General features: G+C 51.0%; 1 protein-coding gene across 2 annotated transcripts in view; it reads left to right on the top strand.

The window, feature by feature from the left end:
• The window catches only part of SYNPO (synaptopodin), a 91,450-nt gene that overhangs the window by 27,021 nt on the left and 39,048 nt on the right, over positions 1–25,381 (top strand). Inside the window, exons 2-3 of one of the 2 annotated variants that reach the window (XM_084637405.1) lie at positions 2,650–2,773; positions 20,034–20,973. In XM_084637405.1, coding sequence (XP_084493531.1) covers positions 20,493–20,973 — 481 coding nt within the window. In that variant the 5' untranslated portion in view covers positions 2,650–2,773; positions 20,034–20,492. The remainder of the gene's footprint in view (positions 1–2,649; positions 2,774–20,033; positions 20,974–25,381) is intronic. The other variant, XM_084637406.1, reaches the window with a different exon arrangement.

The raw sequence follows: 25,381 nt of genomic DNA, 5'->3' as shown, positions 1-25,381 counted from the left end.
CCTTGAGCTGACACTAGCGTGGTCAGATCCAGGTTTGTCCATATAAGGGCCATGCTGGCCATTTGCCAGGAGCCCAGGGCGTGTGCCTCGTTCGTATGAACTGGGGCCGATTGCAGCCATCCGCGTCTTCCTGCCAGATCCCAGCATGCACTGGTTCCCGGAGCATGGCATTCCGGCACCACCAGTCTGCACTGCCCACACCTGCTGCTTGGCGTGAGCTGGGGCGTTTCCTATTGGAACCTCTGGCCTCTGCGCTGGGCACTCCTCTGTGCTGAAGGTGAAGGTTCCTGGGCATCGCCTTGCATGATTCTGTGAGTCACGTTTGAACCCTAACTTGCACATCAGCCCCACTGTGTTAGTGCACCACACAGAGTCAAACAACCGAATCAGGTAGTGTGTGTTTTCCCATTGCCCTGGGCTGTGCTGTCTCTCAGCTCCTTGCCTGCTGATTGCTGATTAGCAAGCTATTGGTGTGTAAACAGCCTATTCGGTTAGCCAGCTCCTCCGAACTGCTCACTCTTCCTCCCGCCCAGTGACTAGGCCGAAATGATTCAGCACCAGAGAAGCACTTTGACACTGGGAACTCTGGCTTCGGAGGGCCTGTCTACACTGCATGCTAAGCCCAAGTCTGGGGGACCTGAGCGTGTGTTCCCAAGCCCACGCTTGAGTGTCCACACTGCATTCTAAACCTGGGCTCACAATGGCTGGACCCGGGTCTTACAGCCGTGCCAACACATCCATGATACACTACAGAGACTTCTGACTCAGGTCTGCGGCTTGACCTGCAGCCACACTGCAAAATGCCAGGGCTTGGACCCAAGTCTCAGTGGGACTTGGGCTCTGATCCACCCTCTACCAGGGCCCTAGGTCCCACATCCTGAGTGCTTGCTGACTTAAGCCATCCTGATTTGTGTGTGGATGGAAGAGGGGCCAGGGCTCAAACCTGAGTCAGAGCCTGGGTTTAGGGTGCCGTGTAGACATACCGTGGCACTGCAGAATGAATGAACTCCTCCCAGCCCCCTTTAACATCTCCAGTGGTTACTATAGAAATAGATTATTATTATTTATTATTGGTTGTATCATGGTAGCACCTAGAGGCTCCAAATGAGGCCATTGTATGAATACAAAGCAAGAGATGTTCCCTGCCCCAAAGAGCTCACAGCTGCAACTGATCACAGACATGGGGGAAAGAAAGTATTATCCCATTGTACCAATGGGGACTGAGGCACGAAGAGATGAAGTGACTTGCCCAAGGTCACCCTTGAAGTCTGTGGCAGAGCAGGGACTTGAAGCTGGGTCTCCTGAGTCCCAGCCCCCTGTCTCAGCCACGAAACCATCCTTCTCTATGTTGAGCTCATAGAGGACAGCCCCAGTGAAGAAGAGGCAGATGCAGGCAAATTCCTAAGCCACAAAGATCCTGAGCTTCACTCACCTGGGCATGAACAGCCCAGCTGAGCGCCACAGGAGTTGTGTGCATGCAGCAGCTGCAGAATCCAGATCCTCCCTCCACCACCCCATAGTCTCCAGGCGACTTAGAAAGATCAAGAGAAGGGGGGAAAGGGGGCGAAGGCAACGTGTGAACAGAATAAACGTCAAAAGAAAAGGAGTACTTGTGGCACCTTAGAGACTAACCAATTTATTTGAGCATCGTCTAAACGTCTACTCCCGAATGTTTTTTTGGCCTTTCCCATGAGATGCCAAGTGGCTCCGAGCAGGTCAAGGAATCTCATCAGAGTCAGATGTGCTCATTTGGATGCTAGTCTCCAGCAGGCTGTAAGGAGGGGTTGCCAGGTCTGGGTATGCCCAGCTCTCCCCTACAGCCTGCTGGGCAAGAGAGGGCAGCATGGAAGGTTTTGCCACTTGGTCCGTGACTCCAGACATGTATATAAATTGTTTTAGGCCAGTGGCAGATATGTCATCCACCCTTCTGCCTCCTCCCCTCCCTACGGGACCAGCTGAGTGACTAGAGCTGTTGAGATCTGCAAGTCTTTTGACACAGCCTCTGGAGAGTCCACCAGGGCTTTTGAGACACAATGGATGTAACAGGGAAACTTCCTTTCCTTTGGCACCAACACTGCATAGTCCCCCTGGTGCCCCCACAGCCCCACTGCCACCACCTGTCGCGCTTTGTCTGCACTCTTTGGGTTTGGCTCACTCTGCAAGTGCCCCTGTGAGACAACCAAACTCCAACCTCTCCCTGTAATTCAGTGGTCACTGTCTGTGACAGGGGCCCTTTTGCTTTGGAATTCTCCACATCTTTTACTCTTTGGGAGCGACATCTCTGCTAAAAGTAATCAGTCATTTGGATCAGCGGGGAACATCCCCAGAGAGCTTGGAAGGACTGTCCAGGTGAAAGAGAAACCTTGAGGTCTTTGGAAGCTGCCCATTTTTCCTTTTCTGTTTGGATTTTGCCAGGCTCCAGATCCGTGATGGAATGCTTTCCCGGAGAGCTGGATATGGGCTGCATTTATATTCCAGTGTAAGCACTTTCATATAGGTGTCTAATGCCTTCAGTATGTCCGAAATATACCATATGCTGGAAACAAAAGGGGCTCTGTGCTATTAAAGTTTCCTCTCCCCCCCTCCCTTCCTCCCTCTCCTCCTCCCCTCTCCCCCCTTTTCACCCTGCCCTCCTCCGTTCCTGCTCAGGCTACGGAGGGAGACAGAGGAGACCCAGTTGCTCTGTGAGATGCAGGCTGAAGTGGCCAGGGAAGGAAGATTCTAAGCCTGGCAGTGTCCACCCTGCCTTGGGGCCCTTGCTCTCCAGAAGCAGGTAAGTGGGTAGGGTAGGGGTCGGGAGATGGCGAATACATGAGGCAGGAGGTTGGGGGTTGGCTCTGGATGAGCAGACAGAGGGTGAGGAAACCACATGGCAATCAGATGTTTGGTATTTTCCTGCTGAAGAAGGAAAGTAGGAAAGGGGGAAGGAGCGGAAGAAAGAAGGGAAAGGGAAAGAGAAAGCACAGTGTGATATCAGAGTAATAATGATACTGCGGAAACTTCTTCCATCTATAGAATAGTGCCCAGCTGGTGCTACTCCCTGGAGTTCAGGTTGCAGGCTGAGGCAGGGCATTCCCTCCTGCCCCGCTAAATGCAACTGCCCATTCGTCCCTGGCACAGCAGCTGGCTGTGAGTTGTAAACACTGTCCGTGGAGCTGGACTGTCTTAGCTGGGCTGAGGGATGCTGGCCAGGTCCAGCTTTTGGTATCCGTGCATGCACTCAAGGGCTTAGCTCTGAAGATGTGCAACTGCAAGGAGTTACCTCCTACCTACTGCAGGGAAGGATGCGTGAGCCCCCTCCTGCCCTGAACAATATCCCTTTCATTACCCAGGGGCTGGGCAATAAGGTAGAGCGATATCAGATGGTCCAGGAGGAGCCAATCAGTGTAGCCCTGGGCAGAAGGACTCTGAGTTCTGCTGTTTGAGGCCACTGGAGAAATAAAACTGACCCTGTGGGCAGGCTGGAGAGGGTGAGCTGATCCCCTTCTCCCCACCAGCTCCCCTTTCTTTTTCCTGGGGGAAACATGGTCATTTCTGTGACTAGGCAGAAGGGGGGCCGGTAGAGAGGCCCAGCTGTCCCGTGGGGCCCACTGATCAGTCTTTGTCACTGTAAAAAATGCTGCCAGTCTCTCCAGATATAGACACCCTCCCACTCAAGGAGGGTGAAGTAAATGCAGCCGATGGATTCTCTGTGGCGCCTCTTCCCCCCTCACCCCCCCTGCCAGATCTTGGATGTGTGAAGGTGTCAATATCTATCCCAACTGCGAAAGGCCCCTTCCTCCCACTTCAGAATCCAGCAGAATATGTAACCTCTCCCTGTGTGCATCCAGGCTGCCAGGAGGGTGGGGGGACAAAGGCAGAAGCTAGGGAAGGGGGAAAGGGAATGAGATAAAACAAGAGAATGAGAAATACCATGCTGTAGAATTGCTACTGCAACACGACGGGAGAGTCATAGAATCATAGAATATCAGGGTTGGAAGGGACCCCAGAAGGTCATCTAGTCCAACCCCCTGCTCAAAGCAGGACCAATTCCCAGTTAAATCATCCCAGCCAGGGCTTTGTCAAGCCTGACCTTAAAAACCTCTAAGGAAGGAGATTCTACCACCTCCCTAGGTAACGCATTCCAGTGTTTCACCACCCTCTTAGTGAAAAAGTTTTTCCTAATATCCAATCTAAACCTCCCCCACTGCAACTTGAGACCATTACTCCTCGTTCTGTCATCTGCTACCATTGAGAACAGTCTAGAGCCATCCTCTTTGGAACCCCCTTTCAGGTAGTTGAAAGCAGCTATCAAATCCCCCCTCATTCTTCTCTTCTGCAGGCTAAACAATCCCAGCTCCCTCAGCCTCTCCTCATAACTCATGTGTTCCAGTCCCCTAATCATTTTTGTTGCCCTTCGCTGGACTCTCTCCAATTTATCCACATCCTTCTTGAAGTGTGGGGCCCAAAACTGGACACAGTACTCCAGATGAGGCCTCACCAATGTCGAATAGAGGGGAACGATCACGTCCCTCGATCTGCTCGCTATGCCCCTACTTATACATCCCAAAATGCCATTGGCCTTCTTGGCAACAAGGGCACACTGCTGACTCATATCCAGCTTCTCGTCCACTGTCACCCCTAGGTCCTTTTCTGCAGAACTGCTGCCTAGCCATTCGGTCCCTAGTCTGTAGCTGTGCATTGGGTTCTTCCGTCCTAAGTGCAGGACCCTGCACTTATCCTTATTGAACCTCATCAGATTCCTTTTGGCCCAATCCTCCAATTTGTCTAGGTCCTTCTGTATCCTATCCCTCCCCTCCAGCGTATCTACCACTCCTCCCAGTTTAGTATCATCCGCAAATTTGCTGAGAGTGCAATCCACACCATCCTCCAGATCATTTATGAAGATATTGAATAAAACCGGCCCCAGGACCGACCCCTGGGGCACTCCACTTGATACCGGCTGCCAACTAGACATGGAGCCATTGATCACTACCCGTTGAGCCCGACAATTTAGCCAGCTTTCTACCCACCTTATAGTGCATTCATCCAGCCCATACTTCCTTAACTTGCTGACAAGAATACTATGGGAGTCCTGTCCTCCTGTCACATCACCAGACCATCACAGGCTGCCTTCAAAGGGAAGATGTCTCCATTCCTTGCTGATGCCACAGGAGAGGTGGCAAAGACCATTGGGCTACCCAGTCCAGCCCCTTGCTAGTGCAGGGCTCTTCCCTGCACAGCATTCACCAGTGCTTGGTCCAGTCTTGGTTTAAACGGCTGAAGCTGTCGGGCTCCCATCGCTTCCCGGGGAGTAGAAATCCTCCTTTCTTCCTTCCCCAAATCCTGAGCTGCTTCCACAGACACAGCACCCCTTGGCATCAGTGGGATTGGCACGTGCTCAGCGCACTTTCAGGATCTGGTCCAACAGGAGATTTGCCTGAGTAAGAGCTTTAGGGTTTGGCCCTGCTGGTTCTGGGTTGTAGGAGCATAGGATACAGAGGCAGGGCTTCCCCTCTCCTCCTCCAAAAACACTTCCAAATGCAAGCGATGGAAGGGAACGGGTGAGGGATTGCATCTGCAGGTGTCACCCACATGCCCCCCTGTTGGCATTCAGCTCAGGATACTGCTACTTCCATCCAGTGCAGAGTGGGAAATCTCAGATGGCCAGCAGAGGGCGCAGTATTGGGGACCAACAGAGGAGTTGGTAGAGGTGCTGGAAGCCCATATAAAAAGCCAAGGCAGGAAGCAGGAGCAGGGAGGGGGAGATGGGAAAGAAACAGGTGTGTAGGGAAAGCAAGACTTAGACTGGGGGCAGGCAAGTGGGATGCAGAGTCTGATGAGGCTCACTGGGCCTGGTGCAGGGGAGGAAGGCACCTCCGTAGGGGCAGATAGGCACAGAGAAAGTTTTAAGGCTTTGTCCTTGCTAATGCCGTCCTGAGACCACAGAACATCTATTGATTCCTGAGGGAGCTGGAGTACATAAGGGGTGTCATTGGCAGAGCTGGTCCGCCTACAGAGTGTCCAGCACGGAAGGGGTTAAAGAGAGCAGGAAAGGAGGATGCTAAAGAAAACAGAAAATTCAGGCGTGAACCGATAGGCAGGGGGCTGTTTGGACTGGTTTGAATATGCCCTCAGTGTGTTTCTTTCTATTGCACAGGCATTTTGCGAGAACTGGAGCCAGACTGACATACACACACACACAAACACACACATCCCGCTTGCTACAGAACTTTCAGATTCCAGACCCGACTGGACAGATGGTAAAACTGCCTTCCGCAGAGTTCTCCCCTCTGTTACAAACATGTCCAGGGGTTTCTGAAACTTCCCTTTGAAGGTGAAAATATTTCATACCAGTCATCACCACCACAGCCCCCGCATCTGTCAGCGAACACAATGTATTTATTTGAAATCCCTCTCATTGGCTTTGAAATGCAAAAGTGTTAGATTAGATCTTGCTCTCAAAGCAGATCTGTCTCACAGAGAGATTTTGCTACTGTTAGAGCTGCACAGTCCTGCTATTAGGGTGGGTGTGCTCGGGTTGTCATGCCATCCCTCTGGCAGTGGAAACGTCTCCCGGCTGCTCAGGATATGACAGTGCTGGGGAGAGCAGTGGGAAACCACCAGAGTCGCTTATTACAATGACCAGGCCAGATTGCATCATCGCACCTGTGTTGCTCACAAAATGGGATATGTTCAAACTAGCTTCCCCGTTTCAAGGCTAGCGGAATGAAGCCCCCCAGAATAGTTAGTGCCTGAGATGGAACTGGGATGAAATGGAGCTTGACTGATTTCCCGTGCTGTAAGAAATGTAATTTCCATTTCTCGAGATATGGTGGGACTATTCTGTAGTATAATCAGAGGGTTCACAGAGCAACCTCACTATGGGCCAGAATTGGAGCTGAGGGACACTCGCTGCAAATTCAGAGTAACTCCCTGTCTTCTCACTGAGGAACCAAGCCAGTCTATGTATCTATCTAATCTCACCTCTGTAGTATCCCTTAGCTCCCAGAGAAGTCAATGGCCCAAATGCTGAGGTTTTTACTCACGCATTGTTTCCCAGCAATTTCAAGAGGGGCTGCCGGAGCTCTGCTCCTGCCCCTCTGGGTTTGGGTCATTGACTTCAAAGGAAGTTTGCTTGAGTAAGGACTGAGTAATGGGAGATGAAGGGACACAGCACCTCCCCTGAGGACTCAGAATCTTGCAGCAGCAGCAGCAGGCCCTGGTTGAGGGTGACCCCTTGGTTGTTCAGGAAAGGGAGTGCTGGCCTCAAGGACCAAGATACCCATGAAGCATCACTCAAGGTGCCATGGAAACAACTGGCTCTCGTGGCAGGCTCTGGAGGTGGATGTGCTCTCAGGGAGCTAACATCTGCTTATCTGCTCCACCGGGAGTGCAACTGATCTGCGAGCATGGGCAGGCACTGTTGTTTCGACTTCCCTTGGAACATGGCCCTGAGTGTTTCCATACAGCCATGTGGAATCAAAGTACCTGGCATGGATGAGAAAAACCAGTTGTCTTGCTAGAGCTTTATTGGGCCCCAATCTTGTCACAGGATAGAGGTCCAGGATGGGGAGAGGGCAAAGTGATGCCGCAGCAAGGCGGTAAGGAGCCAGTGGGATACAGGCTGCTCTCTAGGGAGGCTCAAGGTAGGAAGGGAAGGGAAGGCCAGGAGGTCCCTAACAAAGACAGCAACCGGTAGCAGCTTCCATTGGAAGGCCAGGTTCTAGTTACACATTTAAGGTGAGGCATAATGTTGCCCTCATGAAATTTTTTCTTGGTAAGATTCTCGGGCAATAGGCTAAACAGAGGCATTGGGCCTCCAGGGATCTCCATTCAACTCCTGTCTTTGCTGTTAAATGGGGATAGGAATCCTTTCTCCCTCCTTGCCTATTTAGATTGTCAGGTTTTCTGGGAAGGGACTGTCCCTTACCATGTGCCTAGCATGATGGGGCTCTGATCTCAGCTGAGGTCACTTGGAGTCGCTATAATGCAAATAATACTGATAAAAGAGAAAAAATGCTAGAAGGTTTTGAAGTTTACCATTTGATTTTAAGGGAGACAAGGTGGGGGAGGTAATATTGAGATAGATAGTTTTCAACACCGATTGGGTGGTGGGATTGTGACCTCATAAGGAACTGTCAATTAGAGCTGGTCGAACAATGGATTTTTCGGTTGTTGGCCATTTCAAAAAGTTCACGGGGGAAGGAGGGGGAACGAGTTCAGGTTGGATCGAAAGTGCAAATATTTGGCAAATTGAAAAGTCAGAAAAAAATCTGTTTCTGGTCAAACCAAATGTTTTGTTGAATTAGAAAAGCACTGTTTCCTTTTGGCAATTATTTTAATGGTTTCGAATAGTAAAATAAAATTAATGGATATTTCAACATGAAAAGTTCTTTTGAACCAAAAAAAATCAAAATGTTTCATTTCCAAAATATTAGCTTAGCGAAACAGTCTGAATTTTTTTCCAGAGGTTTTTTTCCCCCAAATGAACAATTTGACAGAATCAATATGAATTCATGTGACATTTCAGTGTCTGCATTTTGTGCCAAAAAATGTTTCCGGTGAAAAATTTTGCTCAGCTCTGTTGCCAATCATCACTTTGCTGAATGCACTTACTTTGCATACGGCAGTCGTGTTTAAGTCGGTGTTTCAAGTTATCTGGGTGTTTTGCATCGTTTACAGGTCATATTTCATATCTACCATGTTGCAGCTGTGAAATCGGACACAGTGGTTATAATATGGCCAAAAGAGGGACTGATTTCCAGCTGCAGTGAGGATTTAATGACAGAGCAGAACCTTGCCAATTCGCACTGCTGATTGGGAACCCCACTGCAAATTGCTGAATATTGCCAGTTTTATTGGGAACATACGTTAAAAACAAAGTGGGATACCGCCTCACAAAACGTACTTTGCTCCTTTATTTGACACGTGGTTTGGCTTTCATTATTTATGATTCTTCATCAGATGCTAGCACACGTTCAGAAGTGTGTTTTACAAATATCCTGAAGTCTTAGTAATGTCCGACCGCCGTACAGCATCTGCTAAATCTTTGCCAAGAAAGTTGAATGTGTGGGTGAGCAAAGTGAGGGAGGAGGATTGGCTGTATATGGCATTTGCAAATGTCTGTACATACACAGTCTTGCAAAATCCTCCTCGCTCCGGCTGAGTCATTGTTTTTGGACAGGTGAGCAAAATATGAGGTTTTCTTTCTCATAAATCATCCAGCTAAGGGCAGGTGCTTGGGGTGATAAATTTTGCAAGGCTGTATGTTGCAAAACTCCCATTTCTCCCTCTGTATCAGATATATGTTGAGTCACAAAGTTCAGATCCTGAAGAGAGTCCAAACTTCCGCATATTTCGTTGGTGCCCAGATCTGGCATTCTGCTTTGGCTCAAAATAGAGTTTGGCTTCAGTCACAGGATTTGGCTCCAGAGCTGAACTTCCCCAGCGTTTGGGAGTCAGGAGCAAACCGGTGCCCTGATTTGAGCCCATCACAGTCATAAACACACAAAATGTACCTATTATTGTGTTCATAACAGTAGGACGTGAGTTCTAGTCCCAGCTCTGCCACTGACCTGCTGCGGGACCCAGGGCAAGTCACTTAGCTTCTTTGTGCCTTTGTTTCCACTCTGCCCCTTTGTCTGTCTTGTTTCCTTAGTCTGGAAGCTCTCCAGGGCAGGGACTCTCTCGCTATGTGTCTGTACAGTGCCTAGCACAATCTGGGTTGGGTTTAGGAGTGAAATTTCGTCCTGGGCAGAAGACTAGCACCACGGTGACACAACATTTAAACTCCACTTTAGCTCTGAGAGGGTAAGCGAGGGCACTCAGGGTGCATCTCCACAAAAATAAAAGCCCCCTAGCTGGGCCGGGTCAGCTGACTGGGGCTCTGGGGCTGAAAAGTCGGTGTGTAGACATTGGGGCTTGGGCTGGAGCCAGGGAAGGTGGTGGGTTTGGGATGCTATTGAGGGGTTACTTAGTCAGAGTGGCCCATATGCATGTGAGGGATTGTGGGAGGAAGGAGCCTCTTGTCGCAAAGTACAGACTAGCCACCCTCTTCCTGCTATAGGGCAGAGCTGCACAAAGTGCCCAGGGAGAACACGGGGGCAGCTCTCGCACCGGGAGGGGAACCCGTGCATGGGGCACCCCCCATCCTCCCAGTGTCACTCCTACCCCTCCCCCTCCCATCAGCCTTTTCTTAATCACCTCCCGGCCAAGTGCCCGAGTCAGCAGAGGGAGCTACCCCGGCCCAGCCAGTGCCAGGAAGCCACTGGGTCCGTACCCCTAGCTGAGTGCTCAGGAGACTCATGACCCCACAACCATCAGGGGCCAGCAGAGGCAGTTGCCACTGGGCTGTGGGGAGTAGCTGCGGTCAGGCTCCAAGAGGCCTTGGCGCTTTGGTGAGGATCCTCTTTCTCCTTTCACTCAACTAACGGCATCCCAGGGAGTCCTGAGGTGGGGGAGGAAGGACAAAGGTGTGTGTGTGGGGGGGGATCACAGCAATGTGGGGCTGGGACGGAGCCCGCAGGCCCGGAAGCTCCTGCAGTGAAACAGTGGGTGGAGGGGGCACGAGGGGAATGACGTTTAAACGGATAATCTTCTCACCCCCCACTATCCACCCCAATTTTTGCAGCATCTCCTCAGCTCCGTTCTGGTGCAAAGGTAATCAAAAGAATGCAGCACGGTGCTAACGGGACACCTGCCAAACAGCCCCGCTCCGGCCGCTTGCTGTTCTCCTGACCCCCATCCCCAAACCCCATCCTACCATGCTGCAGATGGTGCAAGGCGGGGCGGGGGTCTTCCTAGGTGTTGGTGGTTTGCCCAGCGCAGCACCGGTGCCCCCCACCCTCAGGAAGCGGGAGGTTGCGGTGTCCCCGGCTGCGAGGAGCGCGCTGAGGACAGGAGCTCTGGAATGTTGTTTTTTCCATCTTGGTTTCCTCCAAGGTAGTAAATCAGCCACGGGAGACGCTTGTTGTTTTTCACATTGCATCAAACACGGCAGAGGGCAGAGCGCTGACATCAGGGTCTCGGGCAGGCTGTCGGGGCCAGGTTGGCCCTGCCCCTTCACGGGGGCTACAGCAAGCCCGGGAGAAAAAATACAATCGCCACAGGCCAGGCAGGTCCCACAGTCTCTGCCTGAGGGCAGGTAAGGATCTCCCTGACCCATGCTGGAATGGGGTATCCTAGAGACACCCTCACCCCATCCCACACTGGCAGGGCAGGGGCTTTCCTACAGATGCCCCCTGGGCCTGTCCCAGACACCCTCCCCCGTCCCAGGCCGGCAGGGGCTTTCCTAGAGACACCCCTGTCCCCTGCTGGGAGAGGGCTATCCCAGAGACAACGTCCTACAGGGAGGGAACTGGCCGGTCTCCCACTAGGGAGGGAACTGTCTCAGTATTCCCTGTGCTGGGAAGGTCTTGTCTCCCCTGCTGAGGGCGTTTGGCTAGCCCCCTCTGCCCCCAGTGTCTCGGCCCCACGCTCTCAGTGGAGCACAGCCGGCCCATTCTCATTGTGGGCTCGGAGGCTTTAGCGGAACAAGGAGAAGGCCAAGAGCCGGGCAGGTTTATCCCGAGAAGGAAGGTTTGGCCAGCCGTCCAGCGCGCAGTCTTTGCAATGCCCCTCCGCGGCAGGCAGCATTTCAGCCCGTCTTGGCCGGGCCCCCGGGAACACAGGGAGAGGTGGGCATCTGATATGAGGTCGCAACAGATGGAAGGCGTCTGGGCACAGGGCTGCACCATCAGCGCTGGCTCTGCTCCAAACTGCACTCAGTTACAGCTATACCTGGAATGGCATCTGGGGAGATCAGCTGGTCCCCTTAAAGGAACGCTGTCCCCATTTCTGGGCCAGCATTGCCCCCTTCTAGCTTCTAGTGAGGTAATGCACTTTCCTTTGGCTGGCCAGCTGTTCAGCTCAGGGGCTGCCTTTGCTTTCCCAGGGGGTTCTGGTTCATTTGCTAGCTGGCCTGTGAGGACCGTGGCCAGAGGAAATCAACGACTTAGCCAAAGGCACAGAACACGCCAGTGACCCAGCTGGAATTAGACTCCAAGACCCTCTGGTTGCCGGGCTCTTTTGTTTGAGCCACTGCCTCCCCCATGGTTCGTTGGTGTATCAGACCTGGGACTTGCCCCAGGAAGGTGGGGGGAGGAGAGGAAGCAACCTGGCCACTTTGCCCTTCTCTCACTTTGCTGACAGCCTGTTGCGGAACCCAGTAACAAAGTCTCCGGTTTGCATCAAACAGGCCCCGCAGCCCTTGCACCTGGAGTCCTAGCGGGTCGCCCCCCCTTTCATTGTGCTCTTGAGCCATCTCTTTGGAGGATGGCTCCCGCTTGGCATGTCGGTTCCATTTTGGAGTGGCCGATCTTCACCCCAATGCAAGTGGGGTGTGGGAGGGAGCAATTCCCTCACCCTGAACTCCAGCCTGGGCTGGCCTCCGAGATTCCCACAGCTTGGGATTTCTGAGCAAGAGAGGTGCTCCGACCGGACTATTTGAGTACCACAGCGCTGGGCGCGTGGCTGCTGGCGCAGACGGAAGGGTGAGGATTCCCGGATTGATAGCTGCTGGGCTATTTTAGAAAGGGATGGTCTGACCTTGTGATTCAAGCTGGGGACTGGGTCCCTTCCACTGGCGTGCAGCGTGACCTTGGGCGAGTAACTTGATACCGCTTTGTTCTTGTATAGCACCTTCCCTGTGAGGATCTCAGCATGGTATCCCAGCGGGACTGAATTAGGTTGCACAAGACCCTTCTGAGGATGACAGGGCAGTACCATTCTCTTTGTTTTACAGATTCAAAAAAGGAGTCACTTAATAGGAAGGCAGAGCGGGGACCCAGATGCCAGTCTCCTGGTGCCGGGGTCTAGGCCTTAACCACTAAAGAGAACACTCTTCTGTTCTCTCTCTGCACTTCATCTGACACATTTGCAATACAAAGGACATTAGTCCCATCCTCCCTGCAACCTAGTAATGCTTCTTGTTTGTAAAGAGGTTGGAGATCCTTGGATGAAAGGTGCTAAATCCAAGAGGTGCCAGCAGATGGATGGTGCATTCCTGTAGCTGGTTTATGGGACCCAGCCTGCGGAGGGCCATAAGGGGGGAAGATGCGCCTCTTAGCTGCTGGACACAACGGCGGGCTCTTTTAGGAGCAATATAGGCCCTGGACCCTGTCTTGACCCGGATAATCTCACCCCTAGTCTGAGAGCCAGACCCCTCAAGGCCTTGTTCTTCACCAGCCAACCATTCTGTCTCCCCAAAATCAACCTCTTCTGGCCCCTGGCGCAGCTGTTGTTTGAAACTTGGGGATAATCTTCCTGAAGCCCTGCTCTCTGTGCTGGGCTACCTGGAGCTGAGTGGCGAAGGAAGTCAAGGCAGCATGGCTCCATTGGGCCTTTGCTGCCAGGAGAGGGAGGAGGGACACAGGAGAGATTATGGAGGCACAGAGTTAATGCAGAGGTGGGTGCCCTGAGATCTGAGGGCTCTTGGGGGATCTGACAGCCCCCGCCAGCCCTACAAGCTGGCAGCCAAACTCAGCCGCTCTTGACGGAGCAAGGGGTAGGCAATTTTGGCAGTGCCAACTTACACCTGCCAATTCCTGTGCCCTCTGCAGGAGGGAGCCACGCTGGGGGGGCTGTCCAGCCCTGAACACTTCATGCCAGTCCTGTCACCTACTGGCCGTCCCAGGGGTGTCACAAGGGTGAGCCTGATGACACTCGCTGAGCGCTTTGCAGATGTGCCCCTTCGCTCCTGGGCACATCATGGCCACTTTTAGGAGCAACGTATGGACCCCTTGAAGCCTTGTCCATCACCAGCTGGCCACTCCAGCCTCCCTCAAAACATCCTGAGTCATGAACACGGCCCACGCCAGCCTCCCTCCTGGAAGGTTGGAGGGCCCAGTGAGGCTGGGGGTGGCTTGGGCACGTCGAGCTGTGCTGGCAAGCCGCGTGCTTTCCCCCAACAGATGGGGCTGTCATACAGGAGGCTCTCGTCAGGCCCCTCACTGGGATTGGCAGCACGAACGCCACCAGCGCCTGCCAAAAATGTTTGCGTAGGAGGAGGAACGTTCACTTGAGTTTTCCCTTTTGCGGGGGTGGCCGGAGAGGGTGGGGGGGGGCGGAGTTTGCTCGGGATCAGATGCAGTGGAGTCAGAAGGGAAATAGACCATGGAGAGGAAGATTGTTTCCCCATCAGTTTTTATCAGTAAATGGCTCCCTGCCCCACTCCCCCCCCCCCACCCCGGCACAAGTTTAAAACTTGAACTTTTCTTACCGAAGTCAAAGCCTATTCTCCTAGGGCCCCGCTCCGGCCAAGTGCTGACTAGAAGTGGAGGGCACTCAGCGCCTCTTCGTCCCTGATCCAGAAGGGTGAGAACACAAAGGCGGAAGAAATGAACCCCAGAGAGGGATCCTGTCCATGACCTTGGAAAGTCAGGCCATTTGTTTAGATGGCTAAGGATAGTGTGAGGGACCTAACTTTTGCCACCCAGCTTTGAAAACTTTGGCCCCGACAGCCTGATTCCCAACCCAGCATCTTAACGAAAAACCAGTCTTGTTCCTGGCCTGTTCCTGCAGGCAACGGGAACGTTGTGGGACCATAATCTTATTCTGGCAGCCACAGTACTATGGACAGATCATACGAGTACTTTGTGCCTCTTTAACCCTTAGCTCCGATGGCTGCTGACAGGGCATCTGCAATGAGGATTGCCAGGGAGTGGTGGGGCTGATAGTCTCTGCCTGCCCTGCAGCTGATCGGTGTAAGTCCCTGCGCGGGGAGATGTACACACACTAGACCTGCTTGAGCAAGCCCGCCACAAATAACAGGGTGGCAGCTCGTGCTAGCCTCTCGAGTGCCCCTCCATCCGAGACCCTCGGTATGAATGCGGGCAGCAGTCGCCCATGCTGCCATGGCAGCTGCTTTAGTCACTAGCTCAGGCAGAGCTGGCAGGGGGGGCACGTCTACCCAAGCTGGGAGTTGCATCAGCTGTGTAGATGTAACCTCAGCCAGTAAATATTAGCCTCTGAAGTTGGCAAGTCACAAGGTCACTCATTAATTACCCTGCCCATACAGGGAGTCTTATTATTGCTGGTTATGTGATTGTTTCTGTAATGCCATAGGCAGAGGTGAAAGTAAGCCTGTCCGGTCCGGTACAGCGTACTGGCAAGAGCTGGTACGTCGCCACCCTACCGGCTTCCCCAGGCTGGTGATTTAAAGGGCCCGGGGCACCCAGCTGCCTCTACTGCAGCCAGAGCCCTGGGCCCTTTAAATCTCGATTTAAAGGGCCCAGGGATTTAACGGCCCTGCCTCTTCTGGTTCAGGTCCCACCCCTTCCGGTTGAGACCCTGCCCCCCTGTACAGGACTCCGGTGTACCGGTAAGTCCTTTAAGTTACTTTCACCCCTGGCCATAGGTGAGCATGGGAGTGGAGATGTGGCCTAGCCAGAAGCCCCTTAATTGGCACAAGTCATACCCCTTGTGGGACAAAGGACCTGATCAGCATCCATGGGGATTGGACAGGGGGCCTGGCTTAGAGGCCCCTGTGGGTGGAGCCCCTGGGGTGTGGAGGATGGCTGGGCCAGGAGCTCCTAAGGTGGCACTGGGAGCCTTGGGGTGAGTGTGGGGACCTGGCCAATTTGGAAAGAGAAGTCCCTCCCTTAAGAAGTCCGTGACCTAGAGGCCCAGTCCTGCGTGCCTCGCTCACCCATGCAGCCTGTACAAACCTGAAACAGTCCATACAGGCTTGTAGGATCAGGCACTAATTAGACGGAGGAGGACCAGCAAAAGGGGATTCTCAAGGGGACAGTTCTCTCAGAACTGGGTGGCTGGGCAACAAAATGACAGATGAAATTCAATGTTGATAAACGCAAAGTAATGCACGTTGGAAAATATAATCCCATCTATACATATAAAATGATGGGGTCTAAATTAGCTGTTACCACTCAAGAGAGAGATCTTGGAGTCCTTGTGGAGAGCTCTCTGAAGACATCCACTCAATGTGCAATGACAGTCCAAAACACAAACAGAATGTTGGGAGTCATTAGGAAAGGGATCGATAATAAAACAGAAAATCTCATGTTGCCTCTACATAAATCCATGGTACGCCCATATCTTGAATACTGCGTGCAGGTGTGGTCGCCCCATCTCAAAAAAGATATATTGAAATTGGAAAAGGTTCAGAGAAGGGCAACAAAAATGATTAGGGGTATGGAACAGCTGCCCTATGAAGAGAGATTAATAAGACTGGGACTTTTCAGCTTGGAAAAGAGACAACTAAGGGGGGATATGATAGAGGTCTATAAAATCATGACTGGTATGGAAAAAGTAGATAAGGAAGTGTTATTTACTCCTTCTCATAACACAAGAACTAGGGGTCACCAAATGAAATTAATAGGCTGCAGGTTTAAAACAAACAAAAGGAAGTATTTCTTCACACAACACACAGTCAGCCTGTGGAACTCCTTGCCAGAGGATGTTGTGAAGGCCAAGACTATAACAGGGTTCAAAAAAGAATTAGATAAGTTCATGGAGGATAGGTCCATCAATGGTTATTACCCAGGATAGGCAGGGATGGTGTCCCTAGCCTCTGTTTGCCAGAAGCTGGGAATGGGTGACAGGGGACGGATCACTTGATGATTCCCTGTTCTGTTCATTCCCTCTGGGGCACCTGGCATTGGCCACTGTCGGAAGACAGGATACTGGACAAGATGGACCTTTGGTCTGACCCAGTCTGGCTGTTCTTATCTTATGATGTAGATGGAATTCCCAGCTGCAGCTAAGGGAAATTTGCTATGTAAACCTATAGTTACAATCCAGGTATGAAAAACCCTATTCTCTGGCAGTTCAGCCCAGTCCCAAATTGTATCTGGACCGTTAAAGTTTAATTAGTTGTGTTCCTTGGATAAGTCACTGACCTGCACTTAGAAAAGGAGTACTTGTGGCACCTTAGAGACTAACCAATTTATTTGAGCATAAGTTTTCGTGAGCTACAGCTCACTTCATCGGATGTATTCAGGATTAATGACTGAATGCATCCAATGAAGTGAGCTGTAGCTCACGAAAGCTTATGCTCAAATAAATTGGTTAGTCTCTAAGGTGCCACAAGTCCTCCTTTTCTTTTTGCCAACACAGACTAACACGGCTCTACTCTGAAACCTGTCATTAGGTAGAGTACAAACAGCTACAACTTATCTCCCTACTTCGGAGTTCTTAACAAGCTCCGTGGTAGATGGGTGCCTACGTTCAACAATGAAAATAATTCATTTATAGTGGCTACAAATAAAATCAGGGCAACTATTTTTCTTGTTGGCCAGCCAGACCTGGGAGATACGAGTGGTCCATGGACAAGTCAAGTTAAATATTCTTTTCCTATGCAGGTTACCAGTTCAGGCTAGATTCTGCTGGCATTACCCATGTTGAGAGGTTCCTGGCTGCATCAGTAGCCCTGCTGAAATCAGCAGAGCAACTCACTGTAAGGTACTACTCATCATCAGTAATGACACCAGAACCTGCCCCTACATGAAGAGTATTTGCTGGGGAACGTGCATAAGTGGGCACAATTTTGTTGTGAATGTTTGCATGTGAAAAATCTTCTCAGTTTCATTTCAGGCCATTTTGCACACACCAGAGTTTTTGTTCCTTGTGAAACCCCTCTTATGAAACAAGCAGTTTTGTTTTGAAATGTTGTGGAACTTTACATTTCTGTGTGCAAATCTGGCTCAGCCCAAAGGGAAATTGGAAATTTGAAGGCATGACGAATGCTGAAGTCTCTGCTCAAAAACAGGACACACCTTTGAATGAAGGTTTTCAGACTGATATGGGTTCTCATGGAAGCTCATGGGGGAAGAAAGGATTGAGTGAGAGGGCACAGATTATTCATGTGTTTCATGCTGACATATTGGCACCATGACTAGTCCATTAATGAAACCTAGTGATGGGAGGGAGGGAGGGGGGAGGAAAGAGATTCTGAAAGAGAACCCTCAGTGGATAGTTGTCATACAGCCAACTGAGCAGATGAGCCGAGGATGGTTTGGTTAGTTTTAGGCAACTTTCTCTTTGCACACATTTCAGATAAACCAGAGGCATAGAGCCTTCTTCAGATGACAAGAGGCAGGTCCAGCTGGCTCAAGAGACATCAGGTGGCTTGCAGCATGTCCCAGTTAAGATACAAATGACCTCCAGCATATAATGGACATAGGCATAGATAAATTGTAAGGTCTTTGGGGCAGGGGCCGTCTTTTGGTTCTGTGTGTGCACAGTAGGGGGTCTGCAGACCTACTATAATCCCAATTAGGCAGAGGTCTCTGAATGGCAGTGCACTAAGGAATTTAAGTACCATGGGGCTGTGATATAAGCACAGGGCTTTCGGATTTTACGTTATTAAACAGATCAAAAGAGACTCCCTCCAGGGGCATTTCCCCCAGTTTGGTCTCTGCTGTTACGCACACAACAGCTTCCCCACACATTCTGTTACCCTTCTCCTTTAACTGACACACCGTGCTATTGTTCACACGTATTCTCCACTCATGCTATTGCTCAGTACAAGGAGAGGGAAACAGCTATGACCCTGTCCATGCTTGCCCTGAAACCATGTTAGTCAATCCATATTTCAACACGGCCTGGCTTAGCCGGGTGCTACCCAAGGGAGTCAATGGGAGTTTTGTCATTAGCTAGTCAGAGTAGGATCGAGTGCACCGCTGCTGTTCCTTGTCTGGCGTGACCAGACATCAGCCAAGTTAGACGCTATTTCACCAAACCATGCAAACAGCCTGAAGGGTAGCTTCAAAGGAGACTTCTCACCACAGCGAGACTGACCCTCACATCATGGACACCCCCTTCCACACCAAACCTCCACCTGAAACAAACAATCAGACCAAACTGTAACCCAGACAGAGAGGAACCCTGGAAAAGGAGCAATGCCACAGACTCTATGAAGCCCACTAGGGTCTTTGCTATTGCTATGGGCGCCCAGACACGATGCTGAAAGGTGGCAGGAAAAACTCCTTAGACAGATAACATGGCTCATCTGTCTCTGCTCTAGCCAGGGATCCCGGGTTAACACTGGGTTAGAAAGAACTCCCACAACTCTTGCTATTATGGATTCAGTAACATGGCCAGAGGCCTAGACCAGTTTGAAATATTAACACATCCTAGCTGGGGCCCTCACTGGAGGGATTTTATGTGGTACAGACAGAAATGTCCTCTCCCCTGTCCCACGCTGGGCGGCCCCCATATGGTACAGGCAGGAATAGAGGTTCTTCCCCTGGCTTCCAGCCAGGCCCAATGCAGAGCCCCAGGTCAGCCTTCCCTCTTTGCCCGGTGAATTCCTTTCTGTTCTATTCCCCTTGAGGCAATTAGCCCAGGGATGTAACTGGACAGGGAGTAGAGGGAGCTGGCAGTAATGGAATGGAATTTATGTGGAATTTGTGTGGAATTTATTACTGGTCTTGAGTCATCAATAGAGACCCATTCAGGGCTTTGTCATCTCATCCTCAAAAAACCCACAAGGGATGAATGTGATGAATAAGAGAACTAGTACAGGCCCTGGCAGAGGAGTGGAATTAACCCTTTCCATGCATGGCAGTGGGGAATCCAGGCACCCAGCAATCCTGCAGTTAAGGACCAATTCATTAATCAGGTCTTTCTCTTCTCTCCCCTACAGAATGCAACTTTCCTGTCTCCTTGTTCCCCCAGGGCACCTAGAGTCCCAGCACATCATCACAGCCCTTCTCCTTTTCTCACATCACACGGCCCAGGTCACTCCTCAAAGATTTGATCATGGAGGTTTCCTGAGGGGCCACGTGGCCGTTGCTGCCTGGGAGCTGGGAGGGGGATGTGGGGGGATTCCACGAGGGGATCCTGGCAGAGACTGCCTCTCCCAGTCCCCCACTTACGTCATTTTAATGGGAGGGGATCATCTGGATCATTATTATTTTCTTTTCTACACAGTTCTCCCTAGATGAAGTGTGCAATGTTAGAAGCACAGGAATCGCCGCACTGGTTCAGACCAGAGCAGGCCCATATTTGCCGATATGCTCACATCTGTCACGCTTTCCATTTTGTTCGCTCAGGTTCCTTGTCTTTGAAGCTGCCTCATCTGCCTGATGCACCTTTGGAAAAGGAAAATCCCCCGAAAAGGCTCCTCCCTGATGTTTCCTCAGCCCAGTCTTCCACTCTCCCCCGCTAGGAGATCTGGGGACTGCAGCGAAAGACAAAGAAGATTCAAATGGTCTTTGGGGACTCTGACTTCACAGCTAAAAATGTGTGGTTCCTCTTTGAAAGGAGAAACCACACCTGCTCTCAGTAACACCCATGTCCCAATGTACGTGAAAGTTCTCAGGTCAGGGTGAAGAACAGCTCAGCTCCCACAGGTAACCCGGACGCTCTCCCCTGCAACAGTGGATTATTCTGTGGGATTATCCCATACAGGAGAGAGTCCCCAGAGTATGAACAATAGACTGAGCCTTAACACTCTTGAAAGTCCATAAAGCATTGAACCCTGCCCAAAGAGACTGCAGAAAGAGAGTACAATGCTTAAGGCAACGTTACTGCAGCCTTGTCTCCAACCTCAGCCCCGCTGTGCTGGGTCCAGTGAAAGAAGCCAGCATTCTTATGGCTTTGAGACTCTAAAGGTGGACCCAGAAGTGGGCTATGGTTTGGTTCTGCAGAAGGAGAAAGAGAAGGAAGACAACCAAAGGTGCCAGCCAACTGGAGCCATTTGCCCTTTTAACCCAGAGGAGCTGGAGGAAAAGAATGAATTGTCAGGAGGAAAATTGAGAGACCATCTCCAGTGGGAGAGCAGGAATACCAGTGGAGACATGCTGGGGCCCAAATTCAACAGCTATGGCTTGGCATCCGCTGGTGGGTATCCAGCTACCAAAGACTTGCCACGGTCTGCCCCAGAGCTGATTCATTCTGGGGTTAGCACCAGAGATGACCCCAGCGAAGAATGGAAAGTGGTGAAGGTGAAACGAGTTCTCATTTACCCTGCTGGCCAGCCGTGGAAAGCAAGTAAGCAAAGCGCCTTCTTGCCCCTTCCCCACACGGCTCTGTCACACCCTCTCTGCAAGGCTATGTGTCACTCAGGTTATGTGTAATAATTGGGGGCCTAACATGTTACCCACCATAAGTACATAAAAACGGCCCTACTGGGTCAGACCAAAGGTCCATCTAGCCCAGTAGCCTGTCTTCCGACAGTGGCCAGTGCCAGGTGCCCCAGAGGGAATGAACAGAACAGGTGATCATCAAGTGATCACCATCCCCTGTCGCCCATTCCCAGCTTCTGGCAGAGGCTAGGGACACCTTCCCTGCCCATCCTGGCTAATAGCCATTGATGGACCTATCCTCCATGAACTTATCTAGTTTTTTTTTAACCCTGTTATGGACTCGGCCTTCACAACATCCTCTGGCAAGGAGTTCCACAGGTTGACTGTGTGTTGTGTGAAGAAATACTTCCTTTTATTTGTTTTAAACCTGCAGCCTATTAATTTCATTTGGTGACCCCTAGTTCTTGTGTTATGAGAAGTAGTAAACAATACTTCCTTGTCTACTTTCTCTACACCAGTCATGATTTTATAGACCTCAATCATATCTCCCCTTAGCCAAGTAGAGTGATTTCCACAGCTCTTCCTAGGACAATCCCCTGGCCAGCCTGCCCAGTCAGACACAGGAAAACCCCCAACCTCCCTAATTGTCTCCCCAGGGGAAAGTCCAGTGACATCCCAAGGGGTGTGGATGCCTGGAGCTTGGTCATCATCACACAGTTTGAACAGATGGAAATCCCAAATCTTTCCAAGTGCAGTGGGCGGGGGGTGGGGGAGGGATATGATTTACAGGAAGCAGCCATCTCGTGTTCCCTGGTGAAAGACCTGCTTGATTGATAGAGCTGCCGGAGCTTCTCGGTTCCTTTTCTGTCCAAATGTGTGTGAATTCAGTGATAGGTGCTAGGTTACCCTTGCTGGACACTGCAACCCTCCCCTTAGCACAGAAGAGACATGACCCCCCCCCTCCCCCGCCCGCAGCCCTTTGTGGGAGGAAGGCTGACTCATTCTCCATGGCCTAGTGAGTCTGTGGGTCCTTCGCTGAGGCTGCCAGGAAGGATGCTGGCTCTGGCCAATTCTGGTGGCTTTTTCTGTGATGTGGAACACCTGTCTGCTTGAAGTGGGAGTGGTACATCCAATTCATTTCATCTCGGCTCCTGATCAGCCATCAGAGGATAACTTGTGGTCACTACCCAACCTGGGCTCTGTTAGAACTGGTGACCTAAAAGCAAATGGCTCGGTCCCCCATTACTTGCCCTTTGGCTAGCCACTCCTGTATATTTAGAGTCATAGCGTCATGGACTTTAAGGTCAGAAGGGACCATTATGATCGTCTAGTCTGACCTCCTGCACAACGCAGGCCACAGAATCTCACCCACCCACTCCTGTAACAAACCCCTAACCTGTGTCTGAGCTATTGGAGTCCTCAAATCATGGTTTAAAGACTTCAAGGTGCAGAGAATCCTCTGGCAAGTGACCCGTGCCCCACTCTGCAGGGGAAGGCTAAAAACCCCCAGGCCCTCTGCCAATCTGCCCTGGAGGAAAATTCCTTCCCGACCCCAAATATGGCGAGCAGCTAAACCCTGAGCATGTGGGCAAGATTCACCAGCCAGACACCCAGGAAAGGATTCTCTGTAGTAACTCAGATCCTACCCTATCTAACATCCCATCACAGGCCACTGGGCCTATTTACCGCTATTTCAAGCTCTATTTAAAAATTAGGTGCTTTATTTTAATCTCCTCGATTCCCACACTTCACTTCCATCTACACCCGTTCAGTTAGGACCACCTTTGCGCGGCTGTAACTGTCTCTCTTTTCTGGCTCTAACTACCCTTTGAACCAACCTTTCAAAACACAGCCTCTTGCAAAGCCACCCATCTGTCAATAACGCCCCCACCCTTGTATTCTAGCTGTAACCTCAGTCAGAAGCCTATGGTAACCCCTTTTACACTATTAGAACCACCCTGATGGGATTACAGACCCAGGAACCATTATTTTAACTCATTTGCCACCATTCTTGATGTTTTGTTCCTGATCAGTTATTATCTCAATTGCCAAATATTGAAAAAGCAGAGCGATTGCACCCTGATTTGCAAGTACCCCTCCCCCCAGCTTATTTTATCTATCCATATAGGCTAAGATTTTCAAGGGACTCGTGATTAGGGGGAGCTCTGGGTTTGGGTGCCTCACTTGAGATGCCTGATCTTCAGAAAGTGCCGAGCACCTGCCTTCTTCAAATCAAGCTCCTTTGAGGGACTTCAGGATGAGCAGCCTCAAAAATGGAGGCATCTCAAATCACTAGCTGCTTCTGAAAACCTTGGCCATACTATTTGTAAGCGTGCGTCATTAGCTACTCTTTTGGCAGCAGCAAGTGAAGTGCAGGACACTGCGAGCCAGACCAACCAGATCCAAATCATCTCCCGGGCTGCCGTTGTTCTCCATTCAGGATGACAGGTTTCAGAGTAGCAGCCGTGTTAGTCTGTATTGGCAAAAAGAAAAGGAGGACTTGTGGCACCTTAGAGATTAACCAATTTATTTGAGCATAAGCTTTTGTGAGCTACAGCTCACTTCATCAGACACATTCAGGATGGTGGCTCTCCTTTGAGAAAGGTCAGGGTTCATTGTATCCAACCTCGACGCTTTCACAACACATGCCCCAATTCCAAAAGCACGGCTGGAATTTTAAAGCAACTCAACAGGGGTTTTTTTGGAACCACTTTGTCCATCCCGGCTCTTTCTCCAAGCGAGGTCATGGTAAGCCACTGCCTGTGAGCCACCAGAATTGCTACAGCAACTCACTGGGAGGTCAGGTCTTGTATCCATGTTTGGCTGTAGGATCAGGCCCTTTTGCTTCAGGTGGGGAATAAATGCCTGGAGAAACTGAAGTCTTGTAAAGCAAAGGCCTGGTTTGAGCCAGATCCTCCCAGCAATGAAAAAAAAAGTTGGTAAAAAGAGAGAGAAAATATAGAGGATGTCAGCACAACTGTCTCAACACAAGGGTAGCTTTCAAGGTTTCCCAGCGGGCATTTTTCCTCTTCCTGGTCCATGTCACTGCAGAAAAAAAGGGCTCCCAGTAATGTCAGTGGAATCAAAACCCAATCACAGCGCTCAACAGACAGAGCTGCATCGGACGCTGGAACAGCTCGGCTGCCATGTGTTGGCTCTTAGGAGGCCTTTGTGAGATGCCGATACTGGTGTGAGTGCAATCCCCAGCAGAGAGACGTTCATGACTGGTGCTGCCCTCTGGTGGCAGTGTCAGGACCAGTGGGACCACTTGAGCATAGTCTGAGCCAGTGACGATGAACCTGCCCTTCCTATTGGATCTGGCTGGAGCAGCGTGGGGCTGAAAGGATTGTACCACTCCTGCCGCCTGCTGAGCCCGTTGGGTAGATTTCACTCACCGGGAGTGTGGCATTGGCACTTTCCAGCAGCCCCAGCTTCCCTTTAAAAAGGGAAATACACAAAACCAAACCCTTAGTTACTGAGAACAGAAAACTACAAATGGAATAAAGTGGAGAAGTCATTCCCTCCCATCCCCCAGCTCAGACGGAAACAGGCAGGAATGCCGGCATGGTGATTCTAGCCCTCAGCCTTGGATATATATTTAAAGAATGCTTTTAAAAAAAACAGATGAAAGAGGCGAGATGCTATTTAGCCAGGGGGCTGACTTTCCTGTGATGCTGTGGCCTGCCATTCCCCTGTGCTCAGTGTAAGTGGCAGGGGAAGGGGTGGCTATGCACCTGGTAGAAATGGCAATGGAATCAGGGCCAGGTTGGTTGAGACAGTGTCCATACTGTAGTCCTTAACCTGTCCAGTCACAGCATCCTCAACGGGAACATCCTCTTTGCTATCTATCTTACATAGCTGACCTCCCATCACCATCAGATTGAAGTCCCTCACAATCTGTAATCTATTTATCCCCACCACTTCCCTGGGAGGCAGGGCAGTGCAATTATCCCCATTATATAGTTGGGGAACTGAGGCACAGAAAGGCAAAGGCTGACTTTAGGCACCTAAATCCTTATGAGGATCTGGGCCTAAGTGGCTGGCAGAGCAGTGTATTGAATCCAGGTCTCCAGCACCCTCACCAGTGGTGAGGAAGGATGTTCCAATGGTTAGAGCAGTACTAGCCTAGGGCGTGGGAGGCCTGGGTTCAAATTCCTGCTCCTCCATGGGTGACCTTGGGTAAGTCATCTAGTCTCTCTGTGCCTCAGTTCCGCATCTGTGAAAGGAAGGTAGTAGCACTGCCCTGCCTCCCAGCCATGCTGCGAGGCTAAATACAGTAAGGATTGTGATACTCTGGTAACAGGGGCCTTATGCATAACTGAGCTCAATAGACCATCTGGCCTCCCTTAGCGGTGGGCCAAGAATGGGAGCCC

Source organism: Lepidochelys olivacea (genome assembly GCF_965140295.1).
Source record: "Lepidochelys olivacea isolate rLepOli2 genome assembly, chromosome: 8".
In the NCBI taxonomy this organism is placed as follows: domain Eukaryota; kingdom Metazoa; phylum Chordata; order Testudines; family Cheloniidae; genus Lepidochelys; species Lepidochelys olivacea.
The sequence above is the reverse complement of the archived record's forward strand: the minus strand, read 5'-3'. Positions and strand labels throughout refer to the sequence as shown.